The following is a 24,150-nucleotide window of genomic DNA, read 5'->3' as shown; positions in this document are numbered from 1 at the left end:
TTCTGTCATCCCCTTTGCGTGGACCTCAGCATTGTCCCTTTTTGTCTGCATCCCCAGTGACGCCCCCACCTGAGAGCACAGGGCTATGGCTGGTGGGGAGCCACGCATGCAGTGTCTGGCCAGTCAGCAGCTGCTAAAGAATATATCTGATGCCCTAATTTAGTCCATTTGTCCAACTGTTGCTGACTTAAGCAACAGCTTAACACTATAAGATCTCCATCATCTATACATACAGAAGGGTTGAGCTGTCCTCAGAATTTACTGAAAAAAATTGTGGTTGCCTTAAGGGAGACAGGACAAGGCCCTAACTTAATAACAGCCTGATCTGAAGACTTCACTTGCTGACTTATCCCTGACAATTGGGAATATTTATGTATCACCTAAGGAGTTATCAACTCATCAGCTTCCAAAACAGGAGTTTATTTTTGATAATAATAAAGAACAGATTATGGTGCTGATGGGAACCCTCTTCCCGAAGTTTGAGACAAAGAGCTTAGAGATTGCTAAAACTAAAACTAGCAAGACTGAAACTAGCTGCTCCAATTCTAGGTAAAATCTTGCTGGCAGGGGAGATACAGAACAAAAGTTACCTGTATTTCTCCCTGTTGCAAAGTAGAGCTAGCAGTTGGGAAGAGCGAGTGAATATAGCTAATTGCACATGGGTAATCTCCAAACTGATAAGCAAAGCAAAGCATGTGCAGCAGAGAAAAATGACAAGGAACCCGCTCCCCTGTCACTCCATATTCCTGTTCCTTGAGTGGGCTTGTGCATGCCTTCCTTGTAATAGCGACAGAGTAACAGTGACTACTGCAAAACCAAGCAATGGCTGCTGAAAACCAGATGGCTTTATGCACAGCAACAACATTACCTATTACCTTGACTAAGTAATTGTATTTAATTTTTAAAAAAATTCCTGTGTTGAAAATGTTTCCAGACTGTTACCCCTTCCCCGGTGCGAGTGGAAAACAAAATGCCATTCAGCAACAGAGGTGGGGTTGGATCCAACATAAACATTTCTCAGCTAGGCATTCTCCATAGAAGTGCATAGTCATTTTTTCCATATACAGTGGGAAAGACAAAGCCTCTGCTTAAAAGGCATTCTCCTCCAAAAAGAGGGAGGGCTAAAATGTTTTAGCTGTCTGCAAGCTGGCTAAGGATTAGGGATTAATACCAGCCTCTGCTCTAATGTACTTATTACTACAGCCACCAAGTAAAAACCTTACTCTTACAGATGCTCACTGTTGGAAACAGAAAAACTGCAGTTGGAAAGGTAGCTATTTGATTTTCCTCTTTCAAACAAAATGCCAAGTTTATTCAAGGAGAACAATTTACAGGAAAAGGGATAAAAAATTCTGCGTTGTTTCCTCATTAACCACCCTCCACCCAGTCCCCACAAAACACTCACATGAAAAGTACGTTTGAGTCATACTTTCTCCCCTTGAGTCCCCCCAGATAAGTGAGGCATAATCAGTTGACAAGCTACAGCACTCCCTGAGAGATTTCCAGATAGAGACAAAAATTTTCAAGGGATTAAAAAGAAAAGTGGCCTTTAAAGCAGGTGTGACAGTGCTCGTGGGACACTGTTAAAACTGAGAGGGTAAATCTGAAGCTTCCTTTGATTTCCCTTTTGCAGCAATTTCCCCCACTCCAGATTTCTAGTATTTCCTGGTTTGATTTTGCAGCTCTTAGAAATGTTGGAATCGCAGTAGGGACATATAGTGGTCTGCTTGACCAATAGCCAAGGCACCAATTTGAAAGCCTGTTAGCACGAAACACAAGCCACAGTGTGCAGAACTTGAAAGATCAAAAGAAAGAGATTTCATCCATCTCTCCCTCCCAAGGGTGGCCTAACTGTGGACAAAACAGGCAGCTGCTGGGGATGGCTGATGGAAGGTGCCATGTTTCTGGGCTATTCTCACAGAACAGTTTCCCCCTTGATGGTGCCAGTGCTTTGCAAATGTGAGGGAAGGAAGGGAGACAGCAAGGCATAGTTAAATGTGTGCTACAAGCCTTAGATCCAGCATGGAGGTGGGCAGAGGCTGTGCCCTGAAAGGAGAGAGGAAAGGCCAGGGCTTGGGAGAAGGGACAACCTGTCCCAATGTCTCACCACCTCTTGGTCCATGGCTTGTTTCATTACTTGCATGGTCTGATAATGAAGAAATTAGTTTCTTGTTGGCTCAAAAAGTGGGAAGAATAGATGCGTCAAGAGAAAAAAAAACCCAACCCAACCCTCTTTCCTCATCCCTCACAAAAATCCTTTGCCCAACCCCCTGTTTCCAGCTGTCTTAACAGTAATTAGCTGGTGCCTTAGAGACTGTTGCACCTCTGCAGACAATCCGCACCATTGACAGGAAGTAGAGACCCACAGAACCACAAACCTGCAAAAAGCTGAGTAAGACACACAAATCCCCTCTTACACCATGTCTAGACTTTCAACACCAGCCCACCTCCCCCCTGGATGGATCTGTGCCAGGTACTGGTGCTCTGGAAGCCTTGCCAATCCTCAGCGGGCCAGGCTGTGTTAGCTTTTCTGGGGCATCTTAGTATGCAGGATTTTAATAGCTGGGGTAGGGATGGCTGTGCCGCATTTTGCCCTGCCAGCTCTTTTTTTTTTTTTCTTTTTTTCTTTTTTGGATGCTGGAGCAGTCTTTCTCTGGACAAATGCTTTCTTCCACAGAGTGCTTTCGAGGAAGGGTCCCTGGAGCCAGGAGTGGGGAGCACAGCGTAAGGGAGTCATGAACGGCAGGCTCTCTGTGGCTTTCCATGGGCTATTATCCAGGCTCAGAGGTGGGAAACCACAGTGGGAAGCCCTAGGACATATATTGGCCTTACATTAGCCTTGGTAGAAAAGAAGTCTGCTCATCTCTTGCTGCTCAGAAGGCCTTTCATACAGCAGTAAGAGGATGCATTGTAGGGTGGTAACAGGGTGCAAAGCAGCCCAGAAATGATCTGGTTTAGTTGCAGGTTGCGTGTGCTTTTTCTTCCACCTGACGCCAATGGTGAAAGGTTGAATGAGTTAATTTTTATTCTTTTTTGTTGGGAAGACGATGTCAAACAATGGTTCAGAGCTGTACAGTTCTAGCTAATATGGCTATTTTTACAGATCATATTGGAAGTTGTTCATGCAGGTAGAGTCTTTTTATTCAGTAATTATTAAATTAAGTTTCAAATTAACATTCAAGTGTGCTAGTTCTTCCTATGCTCCCTGGCTTCCATATGTCACAACTTAAAAAATAACATTTTAGTTCTTCTTACTGTCTTGCGAACTTGGAATAGTAATTTCTAAAATATTTTTCACAACCCTTTATTTTTCTTTGGCTCGTATTAGGTATCTCAGTAACTCTTGAATGCTGGGGGTTTAGCACTGTTTCTTGCTGGCTTCTCTTAAAAGAAAATAAAGACTTCTAGTATTTCTGAAGTATTTATTTTAAGAAAATAACCATCTAAAGAATTGAACAGTACAGCTAAACAGGAATGACAAAGACAGATCATATTTACTGCATTTTAGTCAATCTCTGTTTGCATTGCCAAATACACATTGTATGTATCTTGACTGATAGTTAGGAAAATCTCTTTGAGATCATTTAATGGCAAAGAATTAGATTTCAAAAACTGTGGAGCTCTAACAGCTTTGTATACAGCAATTGTTGAATCTTGCATTAAGATGCATAACCCAAACATCCCCAGCTCATGGTGGTGTCTGAAAATGAACTGGGATCAGATCCAAATGTTCAAAAGGACCAATTAAAATATAAAAAACAAGGGTCTCCATATTTTGGTGTTTGAAATCTGAGTCCAGAAGCAAATTGTAATTTATCAGTGGCTGGTTATATATTACTCAGAAACTAGACCTATTTTCCACAGCTCTTGAACACCAGGAGCTGTAATTGTTATCAGTTTAAATCAGGACAAGTTCTCCTTCAGAAACCAATTCTTTTACTGCTTCTCATGCCCCCTGGAAAAACTGGGCTTTTAATTCCTTCCTTGCTTCCCATGTCATGAATAAGAGTGGGCATGAAATGCCTTTTATTGGTTTTCACAGCCCTGAATAAGCTTTGGGGCACTTTGCTGGTACTTGCCCAAAACTTGGTGGGAACTCGCTGCAGTGGAGTTTAAATTACATTGTTCTGGTGGGTGCTTTATGCACCTTCTTGAAATGGAGAACATTTCCCACTATCCAACTGCTCTGTCCTGTGCTTCCATTTGCTTCTGCTTCCTATGATTTAAAAAGTTTGGGGTCTGGTGGCTCTATTCCAAGCAGCTGATTTTCATTAAAGCTTTGATGAGAAACTTAAGCTGGAATCACAAACATCTGCAGTAAAACTTCCTCCCCACTAATAGACATTTCTCAGAACATAACCTTGTTGTACCAGAAAAAAACAGCAGCTAGAAATCCAAATTGCCCATTATGGGAGTTAACCTAACATAACCTCAAGGGTGTGAAATGAATGTGTTTAAATATCTGCTTTTTTAAAGGTAGATGCAGTTCCCATTAGCTTAAAAGAATATAAAGGTTTCTGTCAAGCTAAAATCCTTTTTGGCTCACACCTCAGGATTAGGTCTTCTGCTGCTTCTTTTAGTGCTAGTTTGTTTTCAACAGATTAATGCCACAAGTAAGGATCAAATTGTGGTTTCTCTAAACAGTCTGCAAGACTTTCTGTTCCAACCTTTATGTGGGAAGGGGTGGAGGTGGTGATAGTTTGAGTCTTGGTTAACAAGTGGCTGGGACTTTTGATTGCTCTCTTTTATATATTTTATGTAAGCCATTTTAAAGAGGTGAGTTTGTCACAGGTCCTGTGCTAATTATTGCTTATTGCTTTAGAGAACCAGAAAGAAAGCACCTCAAATACTGCTTCTTGCTTTTGAAAATTTAGAACAGCAGCTGCTGGTAGAAGTCAGGTGGGCAAAAATGATTGTCAAACATGTCATTTTAACATGCAAGCTCCATCAGATAACTTCTGCCTCTTATGGTCTCTTATAGTAAAGGGCTATTTTTGCCTTGACTATGATAATTGTTTCCTTTAAAGGACTTCTTTTGCCTCTCTGCCTTTCCCCTGAGCCAAAACCACTGATGCTGGAAACAGTTTTCCTCTTCTATCCGTCCAACAATATCATGCCTTCCTTCATTCTGGGAATTGGCTTCCTGCCCTGTCCCAACTACTTCATTTTTTTCTTTACCCTTAAGGCTTTTGATTATCTCATTCTTGCTCTAATTTTTTTCCTCTCCTTTGTCTTCTTCCTGCTTTAGCTTGTTTCTTTTCCCACTATTTGCTTCACCACTTCTTTCCATAGAAGACATTTGAAATCTTCTTTTCTTGCTTGGCAAATGTCTCCACAAAATGTCTGTCTTCCCTTTCTTCCACTAATCAGTCATTTACATCAGAATTAAATGAATCTTCTTCTGGATATCACCTTACATTCATTCTGCATTAAAGTCAGTGACTGCACAACGTGAATCACAGGGAATCATTTGCCATATTCTCTAGTGTTTGATGTCTTGTTCCATTGTTCATGCTCAGCTTAGACTGCACTCTTCTGCTGTTTGCAAGGAACTTTCTTCCTACTGGGGAACAAAATCTACATCTATATGATTAAAATCAGTGGAATCTACAAACACGAATGTTGACAGTGCCAGGCTACAGACCCAAAAGGTAATGTATGACCTGCCTCTTATTTTAAAGGCATGTGTTTGACAGTGGGTATAACTGTTCTCAGAAGTTACTTCTGGTTTTCAAGTTTTGACTCCGTGCCTCACCAAAACTGGAAGTGTGTCATCACCTCCTTTCCTTCTGCCATGTCCCAGCTAACGCATGGAACCCCAAACCAAAGATTTCTGATGTTTGCCGCTTGCTTGTTTGCTTTCATTTGATATCTGGCTGTTGTTTTTAAATCCTGTGCTTCAAACTCTGATGAATCTTCCTTGTAAAATATCTTAATCTATCCTTATTTGGAAAAATCAATCTCTGGCTTAATGCTGCCAGCTGCGATGAGCTGGATCCAGTGCTTTGTGCTCATTCTCTTTCTGTTTCGCACTGTCTCCCCATACACATCAGGATTCGGCACATAACATCTCCCTGGTGTCCCCTTATGGTCTTTGTGAGCCAAGGAACTTTATCATCCTAAAGAGCACACAAGCAGCTGACTACTTGAGAGTGCTTTTCATATTGATCTGCCTCTTGATAGACAATCCAGCACAAGCAGATAAAGTCTCCACTGCTTAATTACCTTTGAAATGAACATTTGTAACTAACCTGTAGTCTGAACTGGGTCACCTTCAGTTTCCAGTTGTTGTATATGATGTGACCTCCTTTTGTTAGACTAGTGAGCCTACTATTAATTCTTTTTTTGCCTGAGTATGTGCTTACAAATTAAGTTCCAAGTTATTCCTTAACCTCCCTCTGAGCTAAGCAGATTGGATTGTAGAGTCTCTGAGCTATCTTCCAATTCCTAATGCTGTAATACTTCTCATGATACTTTTCTGAATCATTTTCATCAATTTATAAGCATTCTTCTTGAAACAGAAGCAGAGAGCTAGATACATTATTCCATGATGGTCACTACTGGTGCTTGTTATGCAGGTAACATGACATTTCATTGGGTGGAATCTAGTCCAGTTAATTTAAACATCTTCGTTTTGTGCCCCAGCCTTTAGCTGATTAATAAATTTGTCCTGAAGTGAGTAGCCAACGAAGTCCTTACAGAGGAAGAGGTTCCTTTGAGGGTCTTCAGGGAAGACAGCTAGGAATTAGAGGTTTAACAAACCTGGTATCTCCATTACTGTATGGGGAATTTGGGTTTATACTTGAAGACAGTGCCTGATTTGGATTGAAAAAGTTTAGGCACAGTTTATGTGCCTAATTTAAGTGTATTGGATCACATATTGATTAACAACCAGGGCACCAAGCTACTAGATGCTGCTGAGGTCCAGTTCAAACCCATGGTCTGCTCTTTGAGTGGGTACAGCATATTAGCATAGCATTGAAATGTAGTTAGTTCCCTCTGCCATCAAGAGGCTTTCATTCAAATCCAAGACACAGAACACTCCACATTAACATTAATTCTGAATTTTTAAACCACTTCTCCCAGTTTCTCTGAGTTTAGGGTTGCCAAACATGGGAAAGGGAGAGGAGTGGAAAACTGAGAAATATTCACTAATATGTATTTACAGTAATTGGTGTCTCCTGTTCTTCTATAGGTTCATAATATCGAACTCTTACCAAGATTTAAGAGCATCCCACCAGTTACAGCTTGGAAACTCTCACCAGCACTGTTTCAGACCTTGCAAATTTCTGAAGATGTGTAGAGCAGAATCATATGTGGGGCAAATGCTGACCAACACCTTCCTCACACGCTGAAACACTGTGATTTCTGTCTGCCCCACTCTGTGCTCAGGCTTTACAGCAGTGTGTTTCACGTCATGGTTGACTGGCACCACAGTCCACCATGAAGCACCATCCATGGCTGTATTACTCTGCCTTGTAAATCTGCCCCCTTTGTATAATTTGGCACTATTCAACGTGACTAACAGCCTCTGTCTGCTCGGGAGAGCTATAGGCCTGAGTCAATATTTAGACAAAGGAGCTGAATCAAACCACACTGTGTAAAGGAGTTTACTCTGTGGTTCACCATGAGCTGTGGGTTAAGAACTCGGGCTTCGACAGAGACTAATTCAAACCTGCTGGGATAAACCCTGTTCCCGGGGCTGAGGGAGGGGAGGAGGGCTGTGGGAGGAGGAAGCTCTCTGAGGACCAAAGGAAATGTTCCTTCCTCAGCTGAGAGACTACTAGACCCATCACTCTCTGGCCCGTACATCAACCTCCAGGCTTAGAGCTGTTTTCCCAGCTCCTGTTACTAACTACATGCATGGATCAATGGGTGAGCAGGTTCTCACTGTTACAGAGCCATCAGCCCTATCCCAAAAGAGCATCCTACTGGGCTTCCTTGGAAATTGCCATGGAGGTGGGCCCTGAAATGCAATAGTAAGGTGAACCTGCAGCTAGCAAAGGGGTCTGAAATCCTGCCTCCTTCCTCATGAAACCATAACATCCTGCATCCGTGGGCCTTGGCATGATGATAGTAGGTAGCATCATTCATTCGTAATATGGGATCCAGAGTTTAAATGCTGCTATTGCGAGGGCTGAAGTAAACTGCCAGAACAAATACCAGTTAGTGAGTCTATTAGATTGGAGTATACAAATGAAACTTTAGGGACAATTGAAATGGGTGAATGAGACTAAAGTGTCATTCCCCTGCAGTGTCCAATATATGTCACAGCACTTTCCCAAGGTAAAGTCTAATATATTAAAGTGAAGCAATGTGAACTGTGTCTTTGGGAAAACCATACTACACAATCATATCGAGAAAGGCTAATAATCACTTATGCTCATTATCCTGTGAAAAGCAACTACAAAACCCATTCAGCTCTTAAATCAGGTATTTCATTGAGGGACTATCCATGTTAGTAAGCAACAGGTGGCAATGCAGCTTCCTAGGGCTGATCCCAGGCCAGAGGAGAAGAGCTGTACATCCCACATCATGGAGCCCGTCCAAGCCTGGGATGGCTCCCGAGAGTCCCTATGCTGAGCTGAGCAGGGTTTAGCCTCCAGTTTTCTCACACAGGTCACGTTTCACGCCGAGTCCCTTGCAGGGTGGGCAGGCATTTCCTGAGGCTGCCCAGCTGCTTGGAGCCGCTGCAGCTGGGGGCACAAGCTCTGCCCAGCCCCATGGTAACCCTGGCTGTCTGAACGGCTTGTGCACTTATTTCCATGGCTGTTAGTTCTGGCAATTGGAGTGTAGGGGGAAAATTAGCCGTGTGATATCGGAGATTGTGATCTTGATATTGTCACAGAGACACACCTCATTTTTGGATGTTATGCTAGAAGAACTACTCTTTCCCTTCCCATGACCTTATGTAACTCAGTTTGCCTCCTACTTTGCATCTCCCACGCATGAGACATTACTTTACCCCCCTCCCAGTGTATGTGGGAGTAATTTATTGGTTTCTCAAGCTGTATTTTTGAGTAGTCCACTCCTGACTCAACCTTGCCAGAATGAGGAGTATCAACCAATCCCAAAACACAGCGGTTGCAGGAAAATTTTTCATCATCAAATTGCCTCTCAGATCTCTCTAATTTCATTTGTCACTAATCCCAACCTCATACCTTTTGGAAGTCTTAAAATCTCTGCAGGTGTTTTCTCTGCAGGCAGTTTCCTACACGCGTTTGATTTATTATCCCGCTCTGTACCGTGAAAAAGAACTTCAGATTTTGGAGGCGGATGGCATTAAGAGACAAAAGCACAGACTTCTACAGTACAGTGTTTGCCATCAAAAGACAGACTCTTTCTGGAAGTTTAAGTGAATTACAATTCCAGGAACTACAACAAGGCAAGCAGAAAAGTGTTGTGACAATTAACCCTTGTAAAATAGCTCTGTTTGGACAGGCCTGTTTAGTTATGTTGGCAGGAAAGTCAGAGACGTGCTAAGCCAGCCTCACTGCAAAGTACAGCAGCTGTCTGCTCACAGCAGGCAGGGCATGTGTACATTTTGAAGTCTGAACTGTATCTCTGCAGTCCCGAAATGCAACGTCTCAGACCCCCCGCAAAAGATCTCTGCTATCGCTTTAAGGATCGAATGATTAAGCTAACGTTAACCAGATGGGAGCTTCAAGACAGACAGATGAAAGCAGAAAAGCGCAGACACTAGAGAGAGAAGGGAGTTACTGTACCTCAGCAAAAGGCACCCAACTTCCAGTAGCTACTGCCTGCTGTTGCCCTCTGATAACAGTGGCTTCTTGCGTGCTGACCGCTGAGCTACCTTCAATGTCAAACTGAAAAACGCCTCCCTCACTCGAGGCTGTGCTGGAGGAGAAGCATCTCAAAAAGAATAATACAGGAGAAACGAGGGGCCAGGCGGAGATCAAAGCCATTTCCTCCCCTTACATCCAGCAGTGGTCTTCTAGCGTCTCAGTAATTGTTTACCCTCTTCTGCAATCAGCCCCCCTTGGCTTAGTGGTGCCTCAGTTATTTTAACTTTCTTTCAGCGTTCAGTTTCCAGATGTGGCACTTCAAGGCAGTCTAACCAGATCCTTATTTAAAAGAGGGGGGAAAAAAAAAAAAGGAAAAGAAGGGAAGAAAAACGCTTTTGCTGCCTCCCTCGTTCACTCTCTGTGCCTGTGGCTCCTCTTTTTCCCCAGAGGCTCCAGCTCAATAACATACAGATGGGCAGTGCTTAAGCAGAGAGTGTCAAACAGAGATTGTATTCCAGGAAAGCACCGCTGGCTCCCCAGCCACCTTATCTCCCCCTGTCAGGATACAGACTGACGCTCTGCTCGGTGCTCTGGCTTCCTTCACATGTTCACATCATTCCCTTTTTTACCTTTCGTGTTGAGACCCTCCCACTCAAACTTTGCCGTTCAGAAAGTGAGGTCACCCTTTCCTCCCTCCACGCCACCCCCCCCAACTGAATCCAACCGCTCCATGTGAAGCATTGACTCTTGTGACTGTTTGTTTTTTAACATGTCCAGTATATTCAGTGGAAGGCAGAAAGGTGCCAAATTTATTAAAAAAAACACTAGACCAACCTTTCCTTTTGGCATGGGGGAGGGGAGGCTGTGGGAGGGAGGAGGAGGAGGAGGTGGGAGACAGCCTGGCTGTACCATGGGCTAATAGGGCTAAGTGGTTTCTCTAACATGCTTCATTCAGATCCTTTTCCTCAAGCCCACCTCTCGCCTTCTCGTCAGCTCGTGAAAAAGAATATCGTTCACTGCGATTTTGGAAAATGACTTCATTCCTCAGGCTCATGAACTTTTATTTACAAAGAGCATCTTGTATTCCTTTTTCAAGAGATGCTTTGTGAGGCCCTGGTAACAAGGCTTGCAGTGTGTGTATGAAAGCGAGCTGAATATATTGCCCACAGCTGACTTAATTTTATGACTACAATCTCAAAAAGACAACGCAGTAACCCTTGCAAGGTTTTGGGACAAAGACAGGGTGTAATTATACTGACGTGCACCGTTCCAGCCAAGGGGTCAGCGCCCCATCCCTCAGCTGTCCTGTGTGCAGGGGTTTGTAGCACCATTGGCCTGTCAGGCTTCATTCTTAAATCTCAACAGAAATTGGCTTATTGGGCTTCATTAATCATAGAATCATAGAATCATTTAGATTGGAAAAGACCTTTAAGATCATCAAGTCCAACCATTAACCCAGCACTGCTAAGTCCATGTCCCTAAGTGGATTCCTTCTTTCTCTCTCCCTCCCCCCTTTTATATCTGATTGAAGGTATTATGAACCAAGGAAGAAGTCAATAGAGAATTAAGGGTAAAATAAAGTGCTTTGGCTGTCTGTTAACTTCCACATGCCTATAGGCACAGATTTGGGCCCATAAATGCTGTACAGATGTCATATAGGGACTATAAAGAAGTTAACCACCAAGAAACTCTGCTTGATTCAGAAATGGTGTAGCTAAGCAGGCAAGGCCACTCAAGCTTGTGGGACAAAGTATTACATCAGAGCAGAGAAGAAAAGGTTGTGTGACCCAAGGCTGTGAGGTTCAGGACCAAGGTTTGTAGGAGGAAATAAAAGATGGCAATGGCGGTTGCAGGTAATTCTGTCCTGTGAGCAATGGAAACATCTTACTGTCATCTGGATCTGATATGGTGGCAAGCATGCTGCTTCCCAGGAGCCTGAGGGTGAGACGTTACTGAGGATTGCCAGGACTTTTCCATCCCTTTCTGCTAATGGTAGTCCTGGGAATGGCCCAGAGTAGGTCTGAAGGCTCAGGGAGCAGAAGACCAGGGAAGACCCAGGCAGGGACCCCATGAGGTTCCCATTAGGCTTCCTGCTATAGGGACAAGCTTGAGGTGTAAACACAACACTAAAGCAGGGGCAAGAAAGAGAATAAAACATCTTGACAGTAAGCAACAGAATCACCACTCCTGTGGTGGCAGTGGAGATTTTTAACTACCAGTGAACTGTGCAGCAAATTACTGGAATATGTGTGAGACAGTGTTTTGGATACTTTTTTGGAAAAAGCAGCCACCAGAGAATCTTCTACATCTGCTGCCAGGCATTAGGATGGAACTGTTGAGAAAATGACAGAGAAAGATAACTTGGGGAACAGTTACTTACAGTTTGTAAGCCTTTGGATGGGAAGAACTGGAAAATTAAGTCTATGTATTTCTGGCAGTTAGTCTTCAACAAATTCAGACTTGGGAGGAAAGTTCTCTTGCCCAGTAGAAAAAGGAATTGAAGAAAGTAGGTGGTCTGTAAAGAAATGACATGAACCAGAAAGGCAGGAAAGACAAGAAAATTTGGCCAAATGGTGAGCTCTTTCTGAACCTGAAGCTCGAGAAAGAAACATATGGGAAGTGAAAACAGAGACTACATCTGAGCACAGGAAGAACATATCGAGACGAAAGCTGACAGGTAAAGGCAGAAAATGAGGTGTGATTTTAAAGACAGTCGGTGTGAGAGGAAGATTTGGGAGATCCTTGATTCAATATCCGTCAAAGGGAGAAAGTTATCAAAGGATAAATCTGAGAAGTGAAATTGTTTAACATGGAGGACTGTGTTAAATGGCTTCTTGAGGTTTTTTCTAGCTCTGTGAGCTTTAGTTTTCCTAGGAATTCATTAGCTGTTATGGTTTTGGCTCTGGAGAACAAGACTTCTAATTATAGTGGAACAAAAATAAGGTGTAGCACTGTTTTTCTACAATTGATTGTGCCTTCTTTTTTTTTTTTTTTCTGGATTGCATTGCAACAATGAAGGAAAAGGTTCCTTCCAGAACATTTTGGGAGAATTTCAGTAAATAAAATTTCAGAATAGAAAACTTTTTAAAAGAGCTCATTTTAAAAAAGCAATTTGGAGAGTGTATAAGATTTCTTTGTGTCTTTTCATCTGCCTAGTGATGTGGTTTGGGTACAATTTAGGGCTGGGAGTATGTCACAAGGAGTGTCAGTATGTAAGAAGTATTGGAGACCAGTGGTAGGTGCTAGTCATCATGTTGAGTGATTCGTAGTTTTGACAAATTAATTAATTCAAGGATGTAAATCAATTAAATGATTAAACCCTGACAATTTAATTGATTTTTTTAAAAAGTCTTTTTATTGCAAGGATGATGAAAGGAAGTTGAACAGTGTATTCATGCATACTTAATTTAGGTCAAGCTCCTGAAATCATGTATATAAGTCATATAATGGCTTTGAAGAGTTCAGGGTTTATGTGTTTGCACAATTGGGCTTAACTAAGCAGTTTTATTGGAAACAAATAGCAGGGTTTGGAGGGCAGCAGCTGCAGGGCGCCCTGGGCTGGTCCAGCTGGCTCAGCAACAGGTGGAAACAGCCTGCAGTGCCCCAAAACATGGCTCCTCTACTCAAACAGATGCTAAAAAGAGCAGTAGCTGCTGGGGCAGGAGATACTGGAAGCGAGATGTGAGGAGGTGTGAGGACACACAAAAGGACAGATATGACGATGCAAAAAAGGGGACTCATGAGGAGAAATGTGAAGAGATGCATTTGGAGAAAGGAAATGGAGGAGATGTTGTAGGGGACATTGCTGGGGAGATGGTTGGTGATACAGTCTTGGAAGGACACACTTGTTGCTGGATAGGGTGCCCATCTGAGGGTGACCACAACAGGGCAGGGACACCCTGAGGGAGTGCAGCCTGTGTGTGACCCATGCTGGTCAGGGACACCCCTGAGTGCATAGATTAGGAAGGGGCTAGGAAGGTCCTGGACAGAAGTTGAGCCTGGGGAGAGGGAAGGAAGGTATGTCTCTCAGTGTTAATTTAATAATCTGTTTTCTTGCTCTGTTCTCAATATTTAAATGAGTGATTAAACATTTCCGTTTATTTATTTCCAATAAATTAAATTATGTGAAATGCCCTGAATCAAGACAGTTTTGCCTGTGCAGTGGTGAATATGAAACTCTTGTGAATGAGGAGCTGAATGAGATATATTCAACCAGAGCAACTATGAGCCTCATGAACCTTGCGCAGTGCAGCAGTCTGACAATCTGCACCCTTGTGCATTCCATTGAGGGACTTTCTTCTTCAAATCTGCTTTACCAGAGCAAGAAATACTGCTAGAAATATCATGATAGATGCTTAGATTACAAGTTCTTCAAGTGAAGCCTGATTTTTATTGCACATGTGTAGCAGGTAATGGAATGAACCTCAGTGTATGATGAAGGCATCCCACCTAGTAGGTTATTAGGTTATTAATAATGCAAAGATCCTAAGACACATTTACAGAAAGCAGAAAATACCATTGTTCAAAGGGGTAAAATTTACCAAGTGAAAACAACATTGTTACCCATCACATCTTTTTATGTAAAATCAGAATAAAGACATTCATATCCCTTGTAAAAGAGTCCACAATGCTCATTTACAACTCTTTGAGAGAGATAAGATTGTAATTATTCTCAAGATCAAAGTCTTAAAAGGAGGAAGATGTCTGCTTAACATCTTTGGAAAATTAGATCCTTTAAAAAATCTCAGACTGGCCCAAGGCATTAAAAATCTGGAAAATCTCAGGTTATTAATCTATATAGGGAAAGCAATACAGATAACTTCAAATGGTAGCATTATTAAACAAGAAGTAATTTATTCTTATGAAATACAAGAAATCAAGAAAGACACAGTTCATCACAGCTCACAAGATCTAAATCGCTCCAGAAATACACATTAGTCTCATACCAGAAAAAACTGTAACCAAAATGTTTTGAGCAGAAAATATTATATATATTAATATCCTTAAATATTGCTATACTTTGCATCAGTGGAAAACAACTGCTTACAAAAGTTGTTTCCTGCATTTAATTTTAAATCTTTTAAAAGATTGTACTTCTTTTCAAAAACTGCAGATTTGTGTAGAAATTCAGAAAAATGAAAATGGTGCATACAAAAACATGAGCCTCTCAGTGTAAATTTATGCTGTGATGAACTTCCAGTTTCTTTATCCTTGGTGGAGACAATGTGGGTGTATTACATGAGCAGTCTCAGATTTGGAACGGGACTTCTTCAATATGGCAGGGTACAGAAACAGGAGTTTCTCCTTCTGTTTTCACAGTATCATCTTCTGTTCTTTTTACGAGTTCTTTTCCCCCTCTTTAACATTTGGTTTTGATTCACTGTGATAGACAGTAGGATTAGTGAAAGACAAAAGGAAGAATCCAGTGGAAGGCTTATTACAAATAACATATTCCAAATTAACCAATCTCAAGCTGTTGTGTGTAGGCCACTGGTGGTTTGTCAGGTCCCAGTGGGAGATCTGCAAGCAGTCTGTCAAGCTCTAGTGCCAAGTGTTACCAGTTAAACATTTGATAATGTTGCATGGTGGTCCAATGGAAATGATGACAGATGACTGATGTTGGCAATGCACAATGTTTTGAAACCAGGGTTCAAAGTACCTTTGTAAAGGTTAGAAGACATTGGCAGTAATCTATGTATCATCAAATGAATTAGCAATCTACAATCTGCACTAGAAACCTATGTCAATTGAGGGGCAACAGCAATAATTTGCTTGTCATAGTTTGTGCTAGAGAGAGATGCTAATAAAATCTCAGTTATGGAAGAAAAACGGCACTTTTGTTAACTTACTTCATGTGTTTTGGATTATGTCATACTAGGAAAAGTCTAAATTTGCAGGTAGAAGACAGAATTTATGCTGTAGGGTTCAAGGAGAGCAGACCTTCAAAGCCTTCAAGGTGTAGATCTGGTGTGAGGAAGCACAAGCATGTTCTTCTTTGCTGTATTAGTTAAGGGCATCATCTACTGAATTTCCCACATGACAATGCTTTAAAACCAACAACGCTCATCCTTGTGTTATTAGTTACTGGCAACACTGGGATGGCTGATTCCAAACTGCTTTCAGCTAACCTTGTAATGTTTCTTTTCTGCCTTGATACTTGTTACTGCCTAATTTTTTCCTCTGTAAAAGTCTGCAATTAAGCATGCCAAAATCTTGCAAGTCTGATGAAAATGCCATTATTCTTTAGTACTACAGTATTAAAGGTAAGCTTATTTACTGAGAAAGATTTCTCAACGTTTTCACCTCCAGAGTGCAACAGGGAAACAGCTGCCTGTCCTGCTAAAAGAATTGTCCTTGGGAACTGTATAGACCTCATAAGACTAGAAATGAACCACAGCATCATGTAATACTGTATAATGTACTTGAAAAATCCAACCTACACTGGCTGCTAAAAGTCAGTCAGATTTAGAATAGTGGTTTTCCCAATCCAGTATCCTCTCCCCAATGGTAACGGATAAGCAGTAACATTTTCGTACCTTTTTAACATGAAAGTCTTTCAGTACTTCTGGGCATTTTTGTCACCCACATCTGAACCCCCTGGTACTCTTGATATATCAGTATTCCTGTTGAATGGCCTGAACTATAGAGGTGCTATACTACCATTAATGGTACTATCTATGTCATTCCTTATGGATCCTAAGGTTCTGTCTGCTTCTGAGAGAGCTTCTCTACGCAAATTACTGAGAGGAGGGTAAGAGGTGTTAGTCCAACTCCCATTGTAGAAGGGTGCATGAGAAAAAAAAACCAAACACCACCATCACACTTAGTGTTGCATAAATAGCAGTCTCAGTGGTCTTAAAAAATGAATTAGAGTGAACTAGAGGAGGTGGGGCTGGAGAGATGAGGATGAAGAGACATTTGCAGAGATGAACAGTTGAATCTTTTAATTTCCTGTTATGATTCTCATGCCATCTCAGCTGTGGCAAGAGGACCAACGTAATATTCCAATCATTCAGTTTCTTGTGACCCAGTGATTGGCTCCGACACTTTGGCTTGCACATCCAGCACCTGATATTTCCAGATGGTCTACCATGTAAGTCTGGGCATGTCTGCTTATCTTTTAAGATAAAATAAGCCAAGACAAATCAATTCAGTCTGTTATAGCCAGGAAAGTGATACCTTCTGCTAGAGCAAAATAAAATATTAAGTGAGAAATTAAAAAAAAAAAAAAAATTCTACAATGGAAATGTCCCTAATTTTATTGAATATATTTGTAGATTTGTGTGAGTCTGGAGGGAGTATGATTAAGAGGGAATAGGACAACTATATTTTGCTCATAGATGATGACAATGCTTAATAACAGTAGATGCACTGATGGAGAAAGACATGGCATTGTAGCATAGCAAGTATGTGTTTATTGGGGTTATTAATAGATCTTACTGATAACAGCAACACGTAATACAGAAGAGAATGGATGGCCCTGACTAACAAAGTGTCAACAGTTTCTTTTGAAATCAGTAGGAATAGGCTTCAAAGTCAGATTCATAGGGTAGAGATTAATTGTTAGACAGACACATATTTTGACCTTATAGGGAAACCGATATCTTGTTATAATTAGCAAAGTTGCACTGGGTATTAGTGAAGACAGAAATCGTCACTGGGCACTCCAGCATAATGCAGCAAGTCTAGGATGTGGATGGCAGACATTTTCTACTGTGAATTTTGTACTTATTTACTTCTGAAAAAGGTTACACAAGGGAAAGAGAAATAGTTTTGCACATTTTAACCATGTTCAGGCTAATGATAGGTGAATAATGATCCAGTTCAGATAAATCCTTCTCTTAAAGTGGAGGCCTGTCCCAAACTCAGATTTCCTTAATTTTTTTTCCTTTTGCTATTCTCCTTGTAGATCTTCTCCAAATCTCCAGAAAGATACTTTTAAATTTGTTAATCCTTCATGATTTCGCTGGTGTCCTTACTGCCTCTGAAAATTCCTTTATTAGAGAGTCCTCAAAGCTACAATTCCTTTGTGAGGCTGCCCTCCTAAGTCTAATGATTCCTCTCCTTGACTTTAGCTTGGGTCCTTCACTGAAACGCTGGGCACAATGCACTAACTGCTCTTCCTGGTCAAGTCAGGAAGATTTTACTCTAACAACAACAACAACAAAGTAGATTAAAGCAAAAAAAGCATGATTGCTTTATTTCTAATCACTCATCCTCAGTCTGTTTTTGGTACTCACACCCTGATAAACTGGCATGTTTAGCTATTGCATTCCTACACAGTGCAGCATTTCCTGTTGCATTATGCTTTGACCTACGCTGACCGCTTTCCTCTCCGTCTGGAATCTTCAGACATTTCCCTTTCTCTCCTAACTTGTTTGTCTAATTCAAGTTACATATCTCTATTTTATTTAACTCCCCAGCCTCTCTCCAGGGAAGCTTCCCCACCCTTCCTCATCAGTTCGATCATAATAACGGAACATTGGCTAAAGAAAACGAGTTGCAGAAAAATCCACACTGAACTTTACATCCCCTCTAGAAGTCCCCATAAAACAGTTTTCCAAAACTGACACCCACGCCCCCGATCCCCCAAACCCAGACCTTGGAAAACTGGCTAACAGCTCTCAAACCCAACTGTGCTTAACTTAGCCTTGGATATAGTCACACAGAAATAGATAGTCCATCACACTGCCAAAACGCTTCCCCTGGATTCTGTGCAGTCAGCACTAAGAAGAAATTGTCTCAGATCCCTTCAAGTTTATCCTATGCACTCCAAAGGTGTGCTGATGGCCAGAAAGGAGTATGTCACCTACAGTTAACAGCAAAAATGTAATCTAACAGAGCTCACTGAAGTAACACTGAAAACACTAGCAGTCCAACCAGGGCAGCAAAGCACTCAGTGCAGCTTGTTTTCCAGCAAGTTGGGTGGGTTTTGTAGCCTCCACTGAGCTCTGAACTTACCCTGACATGGCCCCTTGTGCTAGATGTAGCAGAGAGAGAGCAATTTGGACTTGCAAGAGCAATCTTTTCCAACCCTGCATGTCCCTTAAGAGGGCATCCCAGCACCAGCCAGCTCTGTCTGCTCAGTCATTCCCTTTTTAAGCATTGCACCAGTTTTAAAATTGCTCTGTGCCAGCAGTGCTTGAAAACAGCCTTAGCTGTCTTGCAAAGCAAGCCTAAAATGCAGTCAAAAGCTTCTCCACTGTGATGAGAGATATGTTGCCCTGTAAGATAGACAGTTCAGTGAGGCAGATGCAGAATATTTATAAATCTAAATTTTTTGTACCATACCTATTGTTGTATGATCTGATGGGGAATTTTTCAAATCCTTGGTTTCTCTAGTACTGATTTGCATTTGTTTAAGTGGAGGGAGCTGTGAATTTGCTCTGTGTTAGCTTATTGGTTTTGGATACTAAAATTACTTCTCCTGAATGGCCCAGTAAGCAAGGAAGAGGAATAAATTTTGATTGCACTATGCCACCTGTATTCCTGACAGCTTAATTTGTTAATGTCAAGTCAGCAGGCACTAAACGAATGCTCACGAAAGTCTTGACTATCTGATGAAGGGCACTGGCTAGTATGATGCAATTAGCTGAGCTCATCGATTATGATGGACAGCTGGAGCTCTCTCGGTTTTTCTGAAAGAGCTTAATCAAAGGCATCGGAATAATAGAAGCTCTCTAAATGAGAAAAGCAGTGAACTAAGACAGTTAATTAGACTTTTTTTTAAAAAAAATTGTTGTGTTTATTATACTTCCCATTTATCCTTGACATTTAAGTCTCAACCACAAATGATCATAACTGTACTGTTGATTTCACGTCAATCAAAAAGAGTTTTAATTTGCATAATAAGCTGAAAGTATTTGTATGAAACTAAGACCTGTAAAAAGGTGAAAAAATAAGTTCTCACACAGTTTTGCAGGATTTTCATGTCCTGTCTTAACAGCAAAGGTGTTTAAAAGTCACTTTCACATACAGTAACCACTGGTTCTCAGATTTTTTTGTTTCCTTTTTTGTATTTTTTTGTGATTTTCTCCCTGGCTAACTGATGGATTCAATAGAATAACAAAGCAATTCCCCTTGACAGGAGGCACAATACCAGATAACCCGGCTTGTCTGTTAGCAACAGGGCTGGCTGAGCAGCTGGCCCCTGTCCCACTGCCAGGAAACGCTGACAGCAACAGCTACACCATTTCAGCTGCTAACCGACTCTGTAGCGAGTCTTGATGGCTAATGAATTGCGTAAGTGCTACCCAGATTTGTCCAGATCTGAGGAAAAAGAACAGCAGCTTTGGGATGTCAGCTGCTTTGAGAGGACTCTGCACCACAGAAAGTTTCATTACAAATGTGTGGGTCGTGCTCTGTCCACAGTGACTTTCCCTAGTGTGGTAACACACATCAACCATGCCGTGTTTTCAGGTAAAGCTGAATGAAAAAGAGTTTAGGAGACACCACCATCTTTCAGCTGGCATGAAGTGTTTTGCTACGACAGCAGCCAGCCACGACAGAGCCAACAGACGGCAGTGTGCATGCATGTTGAAAATTGGCTGATTTAGTTGCCTGCCCACACGTACAAATGAATCCTGGTAGCTCCCTAATTGCCACGCTGTTAGCTATGCAGCCAGGCAGCTCCAGATTAAGCCAGTCCCTTCAATTTTAGACGCTTGCTTTCATAGCTGTGAGGAAGTCCATGTTGCTTTGTCCACTTTTATTAAGCTATTGGAGATCTGAATGTGTATGCATGTGGACAGGCATTGTGTAAAACTCCAAATAGATCAGTGCTACAAGGCAACTACCCTTAGGTACACATGCTGTGTGGATGACCAGAGGCAGCTGTTTCTTCTCTGGTATCTTAGGCAGACTTTATCTGAAACAGGAAAGCATCTGCCTTTAGCAAGAACCAGAAGCTTTACTTGGTGGCTTTTTCTAAGTAGTAGAAAGTTATTAACTTCAACAGGGATGATCACAAACATGATGTGAGTTTTAAAGGCAGATCTGCTGCACATTGCTGAAGGTTGTGTTGATGGTACAAGCTATTGCTTTGGGGGAAAACTGTCCCTGTGATGCCTCCTCAATTGTGCGTTGGAAGTTCAGGCCTCCTGGGAAGATCTCACTGCTAGATACTTGACATTTGGAGAAAGAGTGGACTGTTTAGATACCTTTGGAAATGTTTCCTTGGATACTTTTTTTGAGAAACTGCTCTTCATAATTAAGGTGAAGGATGTAGCAAGACTTGCTTTCTGAGCTGAAAGCATTTAACAACCCTAATAAGCGGATTCATTCACGTGGATCTGTAACTGCAGGCTACCTGGCTGGCTGGGATAACAGCCTTGTAACCTATGATGAGCATGGATGGATGCCATGTGGACTCCAGTTTCAGTGCTCCCCTTCTGTTCCCACAGAGCTCTTTGCTGTGTGCTGTCTGAATGGAGCAATCCAGTTAAGCTACCATCTGCAGTGTAGATGCAGTCAGGACCAGTTGACTCACCCATACAGAGGCAAGTAAGTAACAAACCAGTCCCTTTACCAGTCATTTAATTCTACACAGTGAGGTATACTCAGACTTTTCAGGACCTATATTTATTGTAAAAACAATGCCAGTGGACATATCCCAGTCCTCCTGACTCAGAGCCTGCTATATCATTCCAGCACACATACTGTGTCTCCATTGCATCACCCATTACCCTGGTAATTGATGGGAAGTCCAAATGAGGCTTGTGTAGCCAGTATAATTCTGATAACTCCTCCCAAAGCTGCAGGATACAAAGCACTTTATATATTTTTGCTTACCACTAATCTAATGCTAAAAAATACACCCCGTCAAAATTCCTGGTACGGATACAACAGTAAACCCACTAACACTTTGACACCATTCCCATTGTGGTTTCCAAGAAAACCAACCACTTTCTTTAGTGACTATCACTAGTTTCCATAGCTGAGAAATTACTGCTAGTTGCCAGAAAGTTTTCTTCGCTTCCCATTTAGGTTTTATTCTTACTTGCAGCTGCAAAACCTGTCTTTCAGCTCCTATTTTCCATTCTTTGTTTTCCTTAGTTGAGGAGAACAGGTAGAGGTTTAGATTGCTTTCTGTTGTGACAATCGTGATATTCTTTCCCTAGCTCCAGACCCTATTGGGGTGTGCAAATGCTTGAATCAGATGACACAGTGGTCTCTTAAATTTTATTTGTGTGATGGGAGAATTCATGGCTGCTGCAGTGACTGCACTTATTGTATCCATAGAAGTGAACATCACACCGGACTGCTTTGGAAACAGTGCCTGATGAACCCTGGGTTTGCATGAAAGGCTCGATTGTTCATACAGACCATCAAATTAAACAAATAAAATGTCCCTTTTTGTTTGCATTCTCAGAAAGACAAAAAATAACTGCTGTGGGCCTCATACTGTGAGTCCTTGGTGCTTGCTGGGCCAGAACAGGTTTTTCCTGTGGATCAAATCAAGGTATCTAAAAATCTTTTGTTTGCCAGATTCCAGGGCTGACACACTCCAGCCTGACTCCTCTCTTAGAGCAGATGATTTTAATGTTGTTCATCATACAAGATATCCTTTAATTTCTGATTCTTTTGCCTTCTTGTGATGCCAGTGGTACCTGACCTCTCACCTCCTCACATATCAGCATGTGACTGCTTTGATCTGAGGATATTATTCTGTGCTAAGATGCTCCCTTAGCTCTCTTTCTCTGATGCAGCAAAACCAGAGTTTAAATATTTTAAGATTTTAAGCTCATGGAGTTGGGACTGTCATATCTGATATGAACTGTCCAATTTTTTAGGCTAGATTTTTAGGCTAGATGTTTAGGCTAGATTTTGCAGGTTTTGGACTTGTGGGTTAGCAGTGGAATCTCAGCTCTGGAACGTCGTCCTTGTTGCCCACCTGTTTGTTGATGCTAAATTTAGGCTATCCTGGGTTTGGTTGTGACAGCCTGAAGTTATTACTCTAGCCAGCAGAAAAAAAAGCAAGCAAAGTCAAACCAACAAGCTTTTTAAGTTTCACTGCAAATTTGCCATGTAGTTTTAATGGTGCCATCAGGAATGGAAAATGGTGTCATGAAAGAAAAAAAAAATCTTTCCATAAGCTTCTTTAGAACCTCTTAAAGAATGACGTATAGAACTGTACCTAATTTATAGAATTATATGGGATAGTAAAAGTCCCCAAAACTGCTAAAAAGAAAGGGAAATTGCTCTGGCTGGTCTTTTAATGAGTAATTTCTGGACAAACCTACTACGTATTTACGTAGGCCTATTGGCAATTTCATGCTGTTTTACTCCAGTAGTGCTGTCCAAAATGATGAATGTGATAAGTAGGAAACATTGAATGCAGTCATCAAATGTGAATTTAGTCAGACTCTTACTGTGCTGCTCTCACTCTTCTACCTAACTGCTTTTAAGCCTTATTTTCCAACTCCCTGACAATTTACACTGATCTAAGTCTATGTGCTAGCACTGGCATTTTTCTGATCCTGTGGTGAGTCAGTTCAGGGAGCTGAAGAGGAAGAAAACTAACCTTACAAAACAAAGCAAATTGTTTTCAGTCGGTTTGGCTCCCTGAACTTGATTGCTAAGAGATCAGCAAGCACCAGTGCTAGTGCAAGTTTAATGAATACTCTAGGAAAAAAGCTATACTTCAGGAGTTGTGTATCCTAAATCTTACCTGATCCCTAGCTTCTGAATGGAGTTTGCTAACATAATTCAGGATTCATCAGCTTCCTTACTAGGGTAACTTGCTTTTCTATTTCCCAAATACAGAATTTGTTGTGACTCATTAGGACACACCTTGATGAAATAAAATGCAAAACAAGTAACTGAACTGACTTAATGGATCTAGGAGTTATCCACATGCCAGTAAGAAAATGTAAGTAGAATATTTCAAAATGTAACAAGATTGCAATTTGTTAACCAGGTCATTTACGTCATCGTGTAGTTCTGCCAAAAAGCAGATAAGGTGAAGTCTTGACCCCTCTGGAATGCATAGGATTTTTTTGATTTACTTGAACCAGGATTTGACCACAAAGATTTTTCTCTTACAGCAGAAAGCAGAAAATCAGAATTTACTCTCTCTGCATCTACAGTGGCCACATGTTTGAATATGTAAATATATCTGTTTGTATAAAAGGGAGCTCACAGATGCAGAAACGCAATGTGAATTTAAAACACAAAAAGAGGGCATAAACCTCTAGAATCAAATCAGAAACTATTGACTATCCATATATATTTATCATTGCAATATAAAGTACAAGAAAACAATGTTTAGGAGGAAAGGAATGCTTTAACAAGGATTTAATTAATCTTAATAAATATTAATAAATTTAGTTTAATAAATCTTAATTTTTCAGTGTAGTGCCTTGATACCATATGCTGTAGTGGGATATCTGCAGTTGTGACACCT

The 24,150-nt window shown here is 41.3% G+C and overlaps 1 protein-coding gene across 1 annotated transcript in view; it reads right to left on the bottom strand.

Annotated features, from left to right (window-relative positions):
* Positions 1-9,926, bottom strand: part of LAMA4 (laminin subunit alpha 4) — a 102,537-nt gene extending 92,611 nt beyond the window's left edge. Inside the window, exon 1 of the mRNA XM_075707123.1 lies at positions 9,726-9,926. Coding sequence (XP_075563238.1) covers positions 9,726-9,926 — 201 coding nt within the window. The remainder of the gene's footprint in view (positions 1-9,725) is intronic.
* Positions 9,927-24,150: the final 14,224 nt, after the last annotated feature.

The sequence above is a fragment of the Pelecanus crispus genome, chromosome 3, assembly GCF_030463565.1.
Source record: "Pelecanus crispus isolate bPelCri1 chromosome 3, bPelCri1.pri, whole genome shotgun sequence".
NCBI lineage: Eukaryota > Metazoa > Chordata > Aves > Pelecaniformes > Pelecanidae > Pelecanus > Pelecanus crispus.
This window is presented reverse-complemented; position numbering and strand designations above follow the sequence as displayed.